At 44.4% G+C, this 15078-nt stretch overlaps 1 protein-coding gene across 1 annotated transcript in view; it reads left to right on the forward strand.

Annotated features, from left to right (window-relative positions):
- Positions 1 to 15078, forward strand: part of TRIM14 (tripartite motif containing 14) — a 28398-nt gene that overhangs the window by 2623 nt on the left and 10697 nt on the right. Inside the window, exons 2-3 of the mRNA XM_055302742.1 lie at positions 274 to 369; positions 12200 to 12433. Of these exons, the coding sequence (XP_055158717.1) occupies positions 274 to 369; positions 12200 to 12433 (330 nt within the window). The remainder of the gene's footprint in view (positions 1 to 273; positions 370 to 12199; positions 12434 to 15078) is intronic.

Here is a 15078-nt window from a genome sequence, read left to right on the forward strand (position 1 = left end):
GGTCAAAAGTGGGATTGTAGAGAAACCAGGGAGGGGGAGTGCGCCATCAGGGTTTGAAGAATATCTGACGTGGGCCTCTGAGGATCCATGGGACCCTGGTTCCAGCTCATCCTCCAATTTGTCCCATGACTCTGGGCCAGTCATCTCACCTTGTGAGTCTCAGATACATCAGATGAAACAAAATGCAGGGGTGGGAGATGACCCCTGGGGTGGCTTGTTATCTCAAAAGTCACAGTATTAAATATTAATTTTTCCTAACTCCTTCACATACAGAAACTCACCCAAGAATGTTTAAAGCAGTTGGAAGTCAAGCAGCAGCAGCAAGTTGGCAACATAACCCAAATAGAAGACACTGCTGAGAAGCTCAAGGCAAGTGGACAGTTCTTCCTTATTCTAGTTGAGATGTCCACAATTCCCCTCAGACACAAGTCTCTCCTCAATGTGTAGCCAAGGGAAAATAAAAGCGTCAAAGGGGCAAATCAGATTTGGTGGGGTTTAAGACTTCCATAATTTAGGGGGCTCTTTTTAAGAAAAAGAACACAAAATCAAGTGTAAGACCATGGCCAGGCCACTGGAGCCTGAAAGCTTCTGTTTTGTTAGCTTTATGTGAATCTGCCCGGCTCCCTAGTCTTGCCACATAGCGGCTCGTAAAATGGAGGAATGGCCTTTCCTGCCACCATCACCACGGCCATTCTCTCAGGACTAGTTGTCCATCCCTTGCACCCATAGTCACCAGAAACAAAGCAAAACGTGTTTTAAACATGCAGGTAGCTTTTTGGGTTTCACTGCTTTCTCAAAAGAAAGTGAACAGGATATAAATATATTCCATAAGTAAGTACTTTCTTCAGGCTTCTCCATAACAATGTTTATTTAAATGGATTCTTTTGTGGGCTAGGAATGGGAAGTTGGGGCTGACATTATTGTGAGCTGCCACTTGACTAAAAAAGTTGCTGGGTCTTTTGGTTCTTTAATATGAACTGAGCTGGTCCCTCCACCCCCCTCAGTCTCACTGCCCCCTCCTCAAATTGAGGTGGGATGCCCTCCCAGGGCCTCTCCTCCTGAGGGCTCTATGAACCCTGGAGTGACCCCCACAAGTCAGGCAGAGACTGGCTCTGTGGGAGTAGCTGGCACCCAGGACTTCCTGAGGCCAGGCCCACAGCAGAGTGGAGATGCAGATGCCCAGGCTAGGCCACAGAATTGGCCCCCTATTGGCCCAACATCCATTGTCCATGACTGCATGCCCCAGCATGCTGGGGGCAGTTGTGGTGTACACCTGTGGCCCCAGCTTCATTATTAATAGTGTCCCTCATGTCTTCTTTTTTTTTTTAATACCCTGTCTTTTTGTTTTGATTTGTTTTGTTTTGTTTTGTTTATTGAAGTTCAGTTTGCCAACATATAGTATAAGAGCACTTCTCTGCGGCTCAGGCAAATACATCAATTTGAAAAGATTCGGGAAGGGATGAGGGAGGTGCTCTGCGCTGCAAAGCCAGAAGAACAAAATCGGAATACAGATTCACTGTCTGCAAATCTCTGAGTAGATATGGTTGGGGGGCCCCCAAGGAAAGAATTTAGGGCCTGTGTGCAGAGTCTAAGGGGGTACATTTCAGCTTCATCTAAGGAATGGGACTTTCTTTTACCTTCTCCCCAACTTTTAAACTTTTATTTTGAAATAGTTACAGATTCACAGGATGTTGCAAAGGTAGTACAGAGAAGCCTTGTGTACCTTTCACCTAGCTTGCCCCAAGGGTTAGATCTTACCTAACTGCAGTGCAGTATCAAAACCAGAATTGACAGCGTGGTTATATAATTCTACGTCAATTTGTCATATTCGGGTAATAGGCGCTGCTACCAAAATACAAAACAATTCCATCACCACCGAGATCTACCTGAGACATCACCGCTATAGTTACCAACCCCCCCCCCCCGGCCCAACAGTCCCTAACCCTGGGCGATCACTAATTAGTTCTCTATCTCTATGATTATGGCATTTAAGAATGTCATAAAAATGGAACCATATAGTGTATGACCTTTGAGATTTTTTTCACTCAACATAATGCCCTCCAAGTTGTTTTATGTATCAATAGTTCATTCCTTTGAATTGCTGAATAATATCCCAGAGTCCAGTAGCACAGATGATGTACCACTTTTCTTTTTTTTTAACCTTTCATCTATTTTAGGACATTTTAGTTGTTTCCAGCTTAGGGCTAATACAAATCTGCTTTGAGCAGTTGTGTACAGGTTTTTGTGTGGACATAGTTTTTATTTCTTGGGATAAATGCCAAGTGCTGATTCTAGGTTATATGGAGCTGTATGTTTAGTTTTTTAAGAAACTGCCAAACACATTTTGCAGAGTGTGCCATTTTACCTTCCCACCAGCCCGATGTGGGACTCCATCCCGGGTCTCCAGGATCACACCCCAGGCTGCAGGCGGCGCCAAACCCCTGCGCCACCGGGACTGCCCTGTATAAAAATTAAAAAAAAAAAAAAAAAAAGGAGGATCCCTGGGTGGCTCAGTTGTTTAGCGCATGCCTTTGACCCAGGGCGTGATCCTGGAGCCCCAGGATCGAGTCCTGAGTCGGGCTCCCGGCATGGATCCTGCTTCTCCTTCTGCCTGTGTCTCTGCCCACCTCTCTCTCTTTCTATGTCTATTGTAAATAAATAAATAAAATCTTTTAAAAAAATAAAATAAAAACTTAGACGTGGAGAAGTAGAAGGATGTGGCCGTCGAAGGCCTACACTCCCACATGGGAGCTTTATGGTTTCAGGTATTTAACATTTAGGTGTTTAGTCCATTTTGAATTTATTTTTGTGTATGATGTAACAAAGTGGTCCAGTTTCATTCTTTGGGACATAGCTGTCCAGTTTTCCCAACACCATTTGTTGAAGAAACTGTTTTTTCCCCATTGCATATTCTTGCCTCCTTTGTCAGAGATTAATTAACCATATAATTTAGGGTTTGTTTCTGAGCTCTCTATTCTGTTCCACTAATATATATGTCTATTTCTGTCCCAGTACCATACTGTTTTCATTACTTCAGCTTTACAGTTTATCTGGAAATCTGGGATTGTGATTCCTCCAGTTTTGTTTCTTTTCCAAAATTGCTTTGGTTCTTTGGGGTCTTTTGTGGTTCAAATGTGTATACAAATATGTATACAAATACATAAAGAACTGAGCAACCCCGGGTGGCTCAGCGGTTTAGCACTGCCTTCAGTCCAGGGCCTGATCCTGGAGACCTAGGATCAAGTCCCACGTCGGGCTCCCTGCATGGAGCCTGCTTCTCCCTCTGCCTGTGTTTCTGCCTCTCTGTCTCTCGTGAATAAATAAATAAAATCTTTAAAAAAAATGAAAAAAAAATACATAAAGAACTTAACTCCTCAAAAAACAAAAAACCCAATTAAAAGTCGGCAGAAGACAGGGGTGCCTAGGTGGCTCAGTCAGCTAAGCGTCTAACTCTTGGTTTCAGTTCAGGTCATGATCTCAACATCATGAGATCAAGCCCTACATCGTGCTTTGTGCTCAGTAAGGAGTCTACTGGAGATTCTCTTCCTCTTTCCCTCCCCACAGCCGTGCATGCTTTCTCTCTCAAATAAATAAATCTTTAAAGAAAAGTGGGCAGAGACATAAACAGACATTTCTCCAAAGAAGACATCGAGATGGCCAACAGACACATGAAAAGATGCTCAACATCACTACTCATCAGGAAAATGCAAATCAAAACCGCAATGAGGGGCATCTGGATGGCTCAGTTGGTAGAGCATCTGACTCTTGATCTCAGGGTCATGAATTTGAGCCCCACATTGACTGTGGAGTCTACTTAAGAAAAAAGAAGAAGTGCCGACAGGGAGACCTGTCAGAATGGCTAAAAAACAGGTCTCAGACCTGTCAGAATGGCTAAAAAACACAAGAAACAGTAAATGTTGGCGGGATGTGGAGGAAAAGGAACCCTTGTGTACTGTTGGTGGGAATGAAAACTGGTGTAGCCACTCTGGAAAATAGTCTGGAGGTTCCTCAAAAAATTAAAAATAGAATTACCATATGATCCTGTAATTCCACTACTGGGTCTTTACTTAAAGAATATGAGAACACTTAATTCAAAAAAGATTCATGCATCTCTATGTTTATTGTTTATTTATAATACCCAAGATATGGAAGCCACCCAAGTTCCATCAACTGATGAATGGATAAAGATGTGCTATATATATATATATGTACACACACATAAACACACACACACAAGGAATATTATTCACCCATAAAAAACAATGAAATCTTGCCATTTGCAACAACATGAATGGATTTAGAAGGTATAATGCTAAGTGAAATAAGTCAGAGAAAGACAAATACTGTATGATTTCACTCATATGTGGAATTTAAGAAACAAAGAAAAAGACAAACCAAGTAACAGACTGCTACCTATAGACCACAAACTGGTGGTTGCCAGAGGGGAGGTGGGAGAGGGGGATGGGTAAAATAGGTGAAGGGGATTAAGAGTACACTTACTGTGATGAGCAATGAGTAGTGTGTGGGATTGTTGAAGCATTGTACACCCAAGACTAATATAACCCCATACGTTAATTATATTGGAATTTCTTTAAAATTCAGCCATACTTCAAGCTAACCACTGGTCACATTTTAAGGGTTTTTTCCCCATACGTGTATATGCTTTCATATAGTTTGAGACATACTCTCTTTACACTCTATTATCATGTCCCCACTTTGTCAGTGAGACATGATGGCTCGTTTCCTTCTGTGATTTGTCGTTTGTATCACCATCTTGTCTTCAGTAGGTGTTTTCCATGGTGTCCTGTATGCCCTGGGTTGTGAGAGCTCCTCTTCAGAGAGCCCTGTGGCTGGAGCATCTGCAGGGTACTCTGTCCGTTTCAGTAGTTCCAGAATTGTTTTAATATGAATTTTTCAGTTTTGAGGTCCCATGAACTCGGATTTGAATTCTTCTTGATATAAGCCTGCTCTTTGATTTGTTTTGCTGGTGACTCTCTTTTACCCATGACCCCTGATGGTTGACAAGATTCCTTGCCCCTTTCCCAAGCCAGTGGGTGGAGTTTTTCCCATGCCTGCTTCATGGATAAAGCAGCTTTCTGTGCACCTGGGTGCAGGTGGCAGGCACCTAGACAGCCAGGCCTCCAGTGTGGTGTGGCTGTCACATGTGGTCATTCAGCTCAGCCTCTGCACGGCTCTGACAGAAAGTTCCCTCTTTGTTTTGGGCAACTAAGGATTTCTGCTTTCTGTTGTCTGTTTGCAGGTTTGCCTTTTGTTTTTGAACTTGGTCATATAATTTAAAAGTTTGCTCATTTCAGCAGCGTTTCGATTGTTTGAACGAGGAAGGGAGATTTCTCACGTCAGCTCCTTCTTCCTTATTGACCAAAACTGTATGTTGCTTTATATATGGGGTTTTTGTTGTTGCTTGTTTAAGATCATAGCACTTCCCTGTGTCATTAAAAGTTATTTATTGGGATGCCTGGGTGACTCCGCGATTGAGCATCTACCTTCAGCTCAGGGCATGATCCTGGAGTCCCGGATTGAGTCCCACATTGGGCTCCCCGCAGGGAGCGTGCTTCTTTCTCTGCCATTGTTTTTACCTCTCTCTCTCTCTCTCCTCTGTCTCTTATGAATAAAAAAATAAAATATTTAAGTAAAAGAAGTTCTTTATCAATGTCAGTGTTAGAGACTGTATATTCCATAATACGGATCCACCATGATTAAGCCATTTTCTTAAAGTTGAACATTTGAATCATTTCCACGTTTTCACTAACATAACACTGCAGTGAACATTTTTTATTCATTCTCTTTGGACACACTCCTAGAAGTGATTCATCTGGTTAATGGGCACAAATGTTTAGGACTCTCATGCATTCTGCTGAACTATGACTGTTGTACTTGTGGCAGAGAGGTCAGGGGCAACCATGCTGTTCTGTATTTGCTTATGTAGGGAAATTACTAGGGAAAAGGTCATTCACCTGAAAATTAATCCATAAGACACCTTTGTAAGCAAACAAAACCAATTAAAGTTCATACATGGTCCAAAGTCCATTATTCAGAAACCAACGAACAAGGCCTAACCAACCATTCTTTCCAGAGAATGATCAAGAAGGCCTCAAACAATACCCATTAAATGATTTTTTCCGATATTCTTGTTGATAGGCTGTTTGCTTCCCTATCATGGCTCCTCAGAGAGCCACGACGTACAGGTGGACAGAAAACTCCACACTCAGGTGCTACCCTAACTCAGACAAGGACGAGGTGCCAGGGTAGCAGAGGGGTTACATTCTCCTTTCTAAATCTTCCCACTTCCGCAGGGAGCTTTTGGTACTTTTATAAGTGGGGAAAAATTATATAAATACATATACTATAGAAATACATATACAGATAAGTTTGGCTACTGTCTGTCGAATCCGGACCCAGGTAGGGGATTAGGATGTGCCTAGGCTGTCAGAGCTGATGGGCCCTCGGAGATGGGGTCACCCAGGAAGAGAAGTGACTCATCATTGGTCCCATAAAAAGGCAGGGATCCCTGGGTGGCGCAGCGGTTTGGCGCCTGCCTTTGGCCTAGGGCGCGATCCTGGAGACCCGGGATCGAATCCCACATCGGGCTCCCGGTGCATGGAGCCTGCTTCTCCCTCTGCCTGTGTCTCTGCCTCTCTCTCTCTCTCTGTGACTATCATAAATAAATAAATAAAAATTAAAAAAAAAAAAAAAGGCAGAGGTGGATCTGGGACCATAGCTCTATCCATCAGAGCCCACCCAGGAAGACAGAGGCCATTTTGAGGGTTTGGGACAGAGGCAGTGAATGTGGGGAGTGGTGACACAGCATGGGGTGGGGGGCAGCGAGGCAGTAGCTGGATCAGGAGTCACCTTTGCCCCCAGCCTGCCTAGATAAGGGAGGAGGTGAGATGGCCAAGAGCAGGGGCAGGGGCCACCTTGGGGGGAGCTGGAACCAGAGTGGGCCTGTCCCAGGGGAGCTGGAGGGTAGAAGGGACATGGGGATGCAGTCTCTTATAGAGACACTGCCTTGGCTGCCTCGCTTCCCCTCACTTCTCTCTAGTTCCTCCTCCCATTGAGCAGACCCAGCCTGAAGGAGGATCTTGGAAATTCCCGTGCAGCAGTCCGCCCCTCTCCCTACCAAGCAGGCGGGAGGGGGAAGGGACAGGAAATGGACCTGAGGCGCAGAGGCCTAGCCTGGCAAGGCACACTGGGGAAGGAAATGAACAGCCTCCTTTCCTGGCTCTGCGCCTCTCCCCGTGACCCACCAGAGCTATAGGGACTGAACCACAGCATCGGGTCAGGGGACCGGTGACTTGACACCAAGCAGCCTTTGTCCCAAAGGGGGAAAAGGAAGATGAGGGCTCAGCCAGGCCGTGCTGCTGTTGACACTGGCGATGCCTCCCTCCAGGGCCCTGGGCCCACGTGGGCTCCCATAGCAGCCGGCACGCTGTGAACCAAATCCCCCGCCGTCCAGCCAGTGACTTTGTCGCTGCCCCAAGTTCTTTCTGTCCCCACTCCCTAACCTTTTACACTGGACTGTCCCGGGCCTTCACCCCAGCCCACTCCAGTATGGGATCCGGTTCCACTTTGAACCAGTGCAGCCCAAACCACCAGACCGCCTACTTCCTTGTTTCATTTTCTCTCCTGTTCTCTCTTTCTCTCTCTCTCTCATTCTTTTTAACTGTTTGCATAATCAGTCTCACTGCTTATGCCTTAAGTTTTCTCATGAATGTTTCCAAACAGTTATTCTCAGACTGAGGTGCTGACCACATGTTGTGCCAGAAGTGTATTTGGCACATCCCCCTTAATAAAGTGGAGCTGTGGAAATTGCTCGGAGCAGAGCCGGGTCAGGAGACAATAGACCTCTGCTCTCTTGATTTCTAATAGAAAGACATTGCAGGCATTGCCTCTAAAGTGTGTTTCTAAATTAAGAGGTTTTTGGTTTGTTTGTTTGTTTGTTTGTTTTTTAAGATTTTATTCTCTCACAGAGAGAGAGAGAGAGAGAGAGAAAGAGAGGCAGAGACACAGGCAGAGGGAGAAGCAGGCCCCATGCAAGGAGCCCAATGTGGGACTCGATCCTGGGACTCCAGGATCACGCCCTGGGCTGAAGGCAGGCGCTAAACCACTGAGCCACCCAGACGTCCCCTAAATCAAGAGTTTGGAACATGTTTTCTTTCCTTCATGTGGTCATTCTGTAGAGACATATTTGTGTCCAAGTTCACGGACCCATAGAAACCATGCTGTAAATGTAGACTAATTCCCAGGCTAGCCCAAAGCCAATTTAACCTGTACTGCACATGGTTGGTGTAAGCTAGCCTCAGAACCTAGCCACTGCCTAGAGCGCTGTACAGGAAACAGACTTAGGAACTCATTCCATAGATCATGCCAAACCACCTATTCCCGCCCTACTAAAAAGAGAATGTGATGTCATGGGGAGCCTGTCCTCTGAGTACCAGGGGCCATTCTGTTGTGTGGGCTTTTGTTTGGGCTGAGGAAAGAGGCTGGCCTCTGTTTTGCTTTTATTTTTTTAAACTTTCTGTTTTATTTTTATTTTTTTTAAAGATTTTATTTATTCATGAGAGACACAGAGAGAGGCAGAGACACAGGCAAAGGGAGAAGCAGACTCCCTGCAGGGAGCCCGACGTGGGATTCGACCCCGGGACCCCAGGATCACATCCTGAGCCAAAGACAGACGCTCAACTACTGAGCCACCCAGGAGTCCCTGGTTTATTTCTTAATCGTGCTAGTATACCAATTAGGATATACCAATCTTCCCAAACATGACCAGAACAGACATATAAATGCCCTTGCAAACATATAGATGCATATACAGGTTTCCCCCACAATCTAAAAATAGTTTCCTTGAAACCTTTTGTAGGTAGAAAGGGCCTAAAGGAAAGAGCATCCCTGTTTTTTTTAAAGTTTGAGTCAAGCCACTTCACTTTTAGGAAAGACCTGCATTAATACCTGTTTTCTAACCCAAAGAAACCTGAAGCAGATTTTCACTTTTAGGACAAAAACCATTGCCGTTGCTAATGTAGGTCTTTTGTAAATGCAAAGTGGACCACCATAGACTTTCAGAACGCAGGCATAATTGTATCCGTATATAATTTTTGTTTAGTTATCTTTTACATAAATAGGATCATCCTCTATATATTATTCTATAACTTGCTCTTTTTCCTGTGGGGTCTTGGAGAGTTTTCCACGCCAGGGCATATGGATTCATTGCATTCTTCAGCGTGCGTGTGTGTATGTGTGTGTGGTAAAATATGCATAACATAAAAGTTAGCATTTTGACCATTTTTAAGGGTACAACTCAGTGGGACTCATTATATTCACAACATTGTACACTCATAACCACTGTCTCCAAAAATTTTTTTCACTACCTCAAATATAATCTCTGTAACAACTAAGCAATTACTTCCCTTCCTGCCAGCTCCTGGAAACATCTAATCTGCTTCCTGTCTCTGTGAACTGGCCTCTTATAGATATTTCATAAAAGGAAACCATAAAATATTTGTCCTTTTACGTCTGGCTTATTTCACGTGGTGTGACTTATCAGGTCCGTATTGTAGCATGTATTAGAGCACTGCGTTCTTTTTATTTATTTTTTATTTTTTTTTAAGATTTATTTGTTTCTTATTAGAAACAGAGAGAGGGAGAGAGAGAGACAGGCAGAGGGAGAAGCAGACTCCATGTTGGGAGCCTGACATGGGACTCGATCCCTAGTCTCCAGGATCACACCCTGGGCTGAAGGCGGCGCTAAACCACTGAGCCACCCGGGCTGCCCACTGCATTGTTTTTAATCACTGTTATTTCATTGTATGAATGTAACATAACATACATAATAAACATACAAACACCTCCCATATTGAAAACTTTGTCCAACTTTATCGCCAACAATGCTGTAGTAAGCATCTTGGTACACAAATGTTCACGCATATGTGAAAAGGTTTTCTAGGATCAATTCCTGTAAGGTGAATTGCTGCATCAAAGGTTATATGCATTGAGACGCTTGGGTGGCTCAGTGGTTGAATGTCTGCCTTCAGCTTGGGTCATGATCCGATGGGATCATGGGAATGGGATCGAGTCCCGCATCACGCTCCCCGCAGGGGGCCTGCTTCTCCCTCTGCCTGTGTCTCTGCCTCTCTCTGTGTCTCTCATGAATAAATAAATAAAATCTTTAAAAAAATGTGCATTTAAAATTTTGATGTTATCACTGCATAAAAACACTGCGCCAATAGATACTGTGACCGCAGTGTAAGTGCCTACTCCATGCACCATTCCAGGCTCTGCTATTATTCGTCAGTTAAAATCCTTCCAGGCTGATGGCCAGAAAGTATTTTCTGGCACATTGCTCACTTCCATGACTGTTCGAGAGACCAAGCACCTCTTCATCCAGCTATTGGCGCTTACATGCAGTTGGTCCATTTTCAATGGAATAATGGAATCATTTCTTTTTTTACTGTATGTGATGGATGATTAGCCTGTGGAGTTTGTTACCTGTCCTGAAGCCATGTTTACAGAACCTTCCCTCTTAGGAAGAGTTTCACTTTTTATGTGATCAAACCTGGTATGGCTACCTTTTAGCTATCTGAATTTTTTAGCTTCCTCTTACAGAGGTCTCAAATTTTTCTAAATAAAATCACTCTGCATTTCATTCTGATAGTTTTTGTTTTTAATGTATAGTGCTTTAATCCCTGTGAAATTTCTTTTTTGTTTAACTTTTATTGTGGAATACCTCAAGCATACCCATATATTTAGAAGCAAATACCAGGCATACTATTTTATCTGTAAAACTGTTAGCATGTTATTTGCACAAGGTGATGCATTTTTTTACATACACCTCCATGTTATCATCATCACACCCGTGAAAATTCACAACCATTCCCTTATATCATCATCCAATACCCAAGCGTTGGTCACATTCCCAATTGTGTTATAAATGTCATGTTTTGTTTGTTTGTTTGTTTGAATTAGAAGTGAAATAAAGTTTTCAAAATGCATTTCAAAATAAAGTTGGCCTATTTCTTAAGTTAATAGTTACCATGTTCCTCCACTCTCTCTAGACTGTATGTTGTCTAAATTGGATCTATAAGTTAAATTCAGAGTGATCAGACACAGAGTCTCATTTTTTGGCAAGACTACTTTCTAGGTGGGTTATTTTTTTTTTTTTTAAGATTTTATTTATTATTCATGAGAGACACACAGAGGCAGAGACACAGGCAGAGGGAGAAGCAGGCTCCCTGCAGGAAGCCCGATGTGGGACTCAATCCCAGGACCCTAGGATCACGACCTGAGCCGAAGGCAGACAGATGCTCAACTACTGAGCCACCCAGGTGCCCCCTAGCTGGGGTGTTGTTTGCATTTTTTAAATATATGATGTAAGATGAGAATCTAACAATTTTTTTCCAGTGTATGGTTAATTGTATGTTGTACCAATAACATTTATGGAATGGTTCGGTTTCCTCCCAATAATTTGAACTGCCACCATCTCTCTCTCTCTCAATCTCTCTCTCTCTCTCTCTCCTCTCTCTCTCTCTCACACACACACACACACACACACACCACACACACACACATACACACGAGTTCTTTCCTGAACTCCTATTTTGTTTTCTTTATCTTTGTCTATGCCTAAGCCACATGGTTTTAAATCCTGTAGCTTTATAGTTTTTCATATTTAACAAGGCAGCTCATCCTTCATTAATCTTTTTAAAGCAATTTTTGGCTTTTCTTGTGCTTATTCTCCTCCATCATAATTTACCATTTGTTTAGTCCACATGTTAAGACTTTGGGATTACAATGAATTTGTAGACTAATTTGGAAACAAACAGCGTCTTTACCGTAATGGATCTTTCTAGCCAGGAATATGGTCTTTTCTTCTGCCCTTTCAGAGATGCCTTTTTTAATGCCTTTCAGGATAATTCTCTACTTTTTCTTTATGTAGTTCATTGTAATTTTTGTTAGTTTTATTTTTAGGCATTTTGCTATTTTTCCCCCACTATCTTTATTTCCTCATGCATTTGCCAACAGGTTATACCCAGTACTTAGGAAAGCTTGAGTTTTTACAAGCTGATCTTGTACCTGCCCAGGCACCTCGCCAGGTTCCCTTTTTAGAGGTCATAATTTTTTTTGTGTTGATTATTCCGGATTTCACGGTTGGCAATAATATCATCTGCAACTGGTTTCTTTTCAGGCTCATGCAGAGTCAAGTAAAACCTGGCTGATGGGAAAATTCACTGAACTCAGATTACTACTTGATGAAGAGGAAGTGCTGGCCAAGACATTCATTGATAAAAGCACACAGCTTACCCTCCGGGCGTACAGGGAGCAAATAGAATCTTGTAAAGAACAGATAGATGGCATGCACAGTCTCTCCAGCAGGGTCTGGAGGATCAACCAGGAGCCCGATCCCATGCTGCTGCTGCAGGTAATGCTGGGTTTCTGCCCTCACAGTGGACCCCTGCCCTACCCCCTGTATTTCATTTTGGTTACTGTGGCATTGAGCACAGTGTTTACACACTGAGTGAATGAATGCACAGAGAATTGCCTCGTCAGCATGCAGGCTTTCTTGCCCCCACACAAGTGGTAAGGAAATGTACATTGTTAAGGAGAGTGTATACATCTTGGACTAATGACATCATATTAACAGACACCATTTGGGGGTTGGGGGCCTCTATGTTCCAAGCACCCTTGGTATCTTAGCTCTAATATTTATTGAGACTCTACAAAGTGGATATTCTCACCCCAATTTATGAATGAGAAATTGAAGCCCAGAGAGGGTGACGTGACTTGTCCAAGGTCACACAGCTGATAGGCGACAGAGCTGTGATCAGAACCCAGGTTTGACTGATTCCAGAGCCACCGGCATGGCTGCCCAGCCCTCTGCCTTTATACTCTCACTCGAGGCACCCTTCCTGGAAAGGCAGTGTCCTTCCAGCTACTGAGCAGGCTCCAGGAGATGATGCACAGTTTGCTCAAAGGAGGAAGAAAGATGGTGCTCCTTGGCCACTCCTCCACTGCTGGAGGCTCTTATCTTATACTGGGGGAGGGTCTAAGAAACAGCCCCTATGATTCATTGCTATATTAATGAACACCTGTTGTTTGAGAGTGCTGTGCCTGTTTTATCAAGGAACTGTGGGAGAAACTCCCCTCTTGTGTCAGTACTTCTGGGCAGCGACCTGTCACTGGGATGGCTTTCCTGCTCACATGCCCCTTCCTGTTTCCTTCTTTGCCATGGCTTCTGGGAATCTCAGAGCTAACTAGGTTTCAGGTAGCTTGGCGAGGACTTGGTGGCATACAATTTGCTCCTCATCTCACTCTGGCGTCCTTAACCAGCTCACATCCTTAACCTGGTGTTCTCTTCACTTAATTTTGCTCACCGTAAAGGAAAATCTTGCAGTATTCCTTGTAACCTTGATAACCTTTGTAAGATGCCTTACAGGCTTGTGGGGCAACTAAATAAAGATGTCATTGAGTCTAACCACAGATTAGGCTCTGGCTGAAAAATAGACAAATAAGTCAATCAGTACAAAACCAGTTAAGCAAGTCCCTGCAAATGTTTGGAGGCTTGTGCGTTTGTGTCCTTGGTCAGTTCAGCCTGTGGGTCTCATTGTTAGCTAATGAAAGAATACACCTAACAAAAATTCTGGGTGAGGTGCTTTCCTAGGCACATTGGATACTATACTCTAAGAGGGGCAGGGTGGGCAGAGGGATACATTTGTTGGTTTCTCTAAAAATAATGGCACTTTGTAGGGATATCTAATACAAAGGGATGCTTCCATGGAGAAGAATGTTTTTCTCTCATCATAGATACAGTTTCAGGGCTTTGTCATCTTTTTTATTCTCTGGTGCCAGAGCTGCTGATTTTCATCATTCATCATTCCTCCCTTCTGTTTGCTCATTTGTATATTCATCAAATATATACTGAGCAACTTGTTCACACACCAGGCCCCTGCTGGATGTTAAGAGCTTGCAGGTGGGGAGACATGCTCAGAAATAGTTGTTTACAATGCAGCCAAAGCGAGCTAGCAAGAGTATGTCTAAGAAGTGTCCAATTCTGCATGAGGGGTCAGGGAAGACTTCTGAGGGGAGGTGACAGTGGAGCTGGGTGTGCGAGCAGGAGGAGGAACCCACCAGGCATATACAGAGGAACAGAGCAGAGAAGATATTCCAGGCAGAAAGGAATCCGATGCACTCAAGGGCCTGGCAGGCTGGAAAACCACTAGGGCAGGGATACAAGGGAGGAAGGGGTGTTGGGAGATGCAGCTGGATCTGGAAACCAGGGCTAGTTAGCCAAGGGCCATATGTCATGGGTTTAGACTGCCCTATAAAGATTTAGGAGCCAGGGGAGTGTTTTGAACTGGGGAACGACCCAGTCAGTTTAATGCTTTTGCAAGGTCACTTTGGTGACAGGATGGGGTCAGGACCGGTCGACCGGCATCAGGATGGGGAGAGGCAGGCGGGTTTGAGAGATGCCACAGGACTGGTAATTGGAAGTGGGGGAAATGCAAGATGATGGCCAGCTTCTGGCTTGAGATATGGGTGACTAGGGAGCTGTTTCCTGAGTTGGCAAAGGTGAGAAGCAGGTGGGCTCGATTTCATCCCTTATTCTATCATAAAGATTTACCGAGAGCCTACTAGGTGTCATGCCCAATGGTAGATGCTGGAGCTGGGGATACCAGGATGCCATTTGCCCTTCAGCCCCCTTCCCAGTCCCACTCCACCGGTCTGCCCTGTGAGCTACCCTCCTGCCCTGGAGCAACGCATCTGAACTCATGCTCTGGCAAGGGTCTCCAGCCCCCTGGGAGTGACCTTAGCCCTGGTTCCCCCACAGTTACCTTCTTCCACACCAAATGAGGATGGACTCTAGACCAGCACCCCCGAGGCTGCATGAGGCTTGGAGACCATCCTGTGGTCCCTCCTGAGGTCCCACCCTGCCTGGTGGGCTCGCCTTTGCCCAAGAGCAGAGTGCCGGCCATGCTCCCTCCTGAGGCATCCTGTCTCCTTGATCACCACTGCCCAGGAGCCAGGGCCTGCTCACTCACCGCACTCGTTGCCCAGGACGGCCCTTCA

The sequence above is a fragment of the Nyctereutes procyonoides genome, unplaced genomic scaffold (genome assembly GCF_905146905.1).
Source record: "Nyctereutes procyonoides isolate TBG_1078 unplaced genomic scaffold, NYPRO_anot_genome, whole genome shotgun sequence".
Lineage (NCBI taxonomy): Eukaryota > Metazoa > Chordata > Mammalia > Carnivora > Canidae > Nyctereutes > Nyctereutes procyonoides.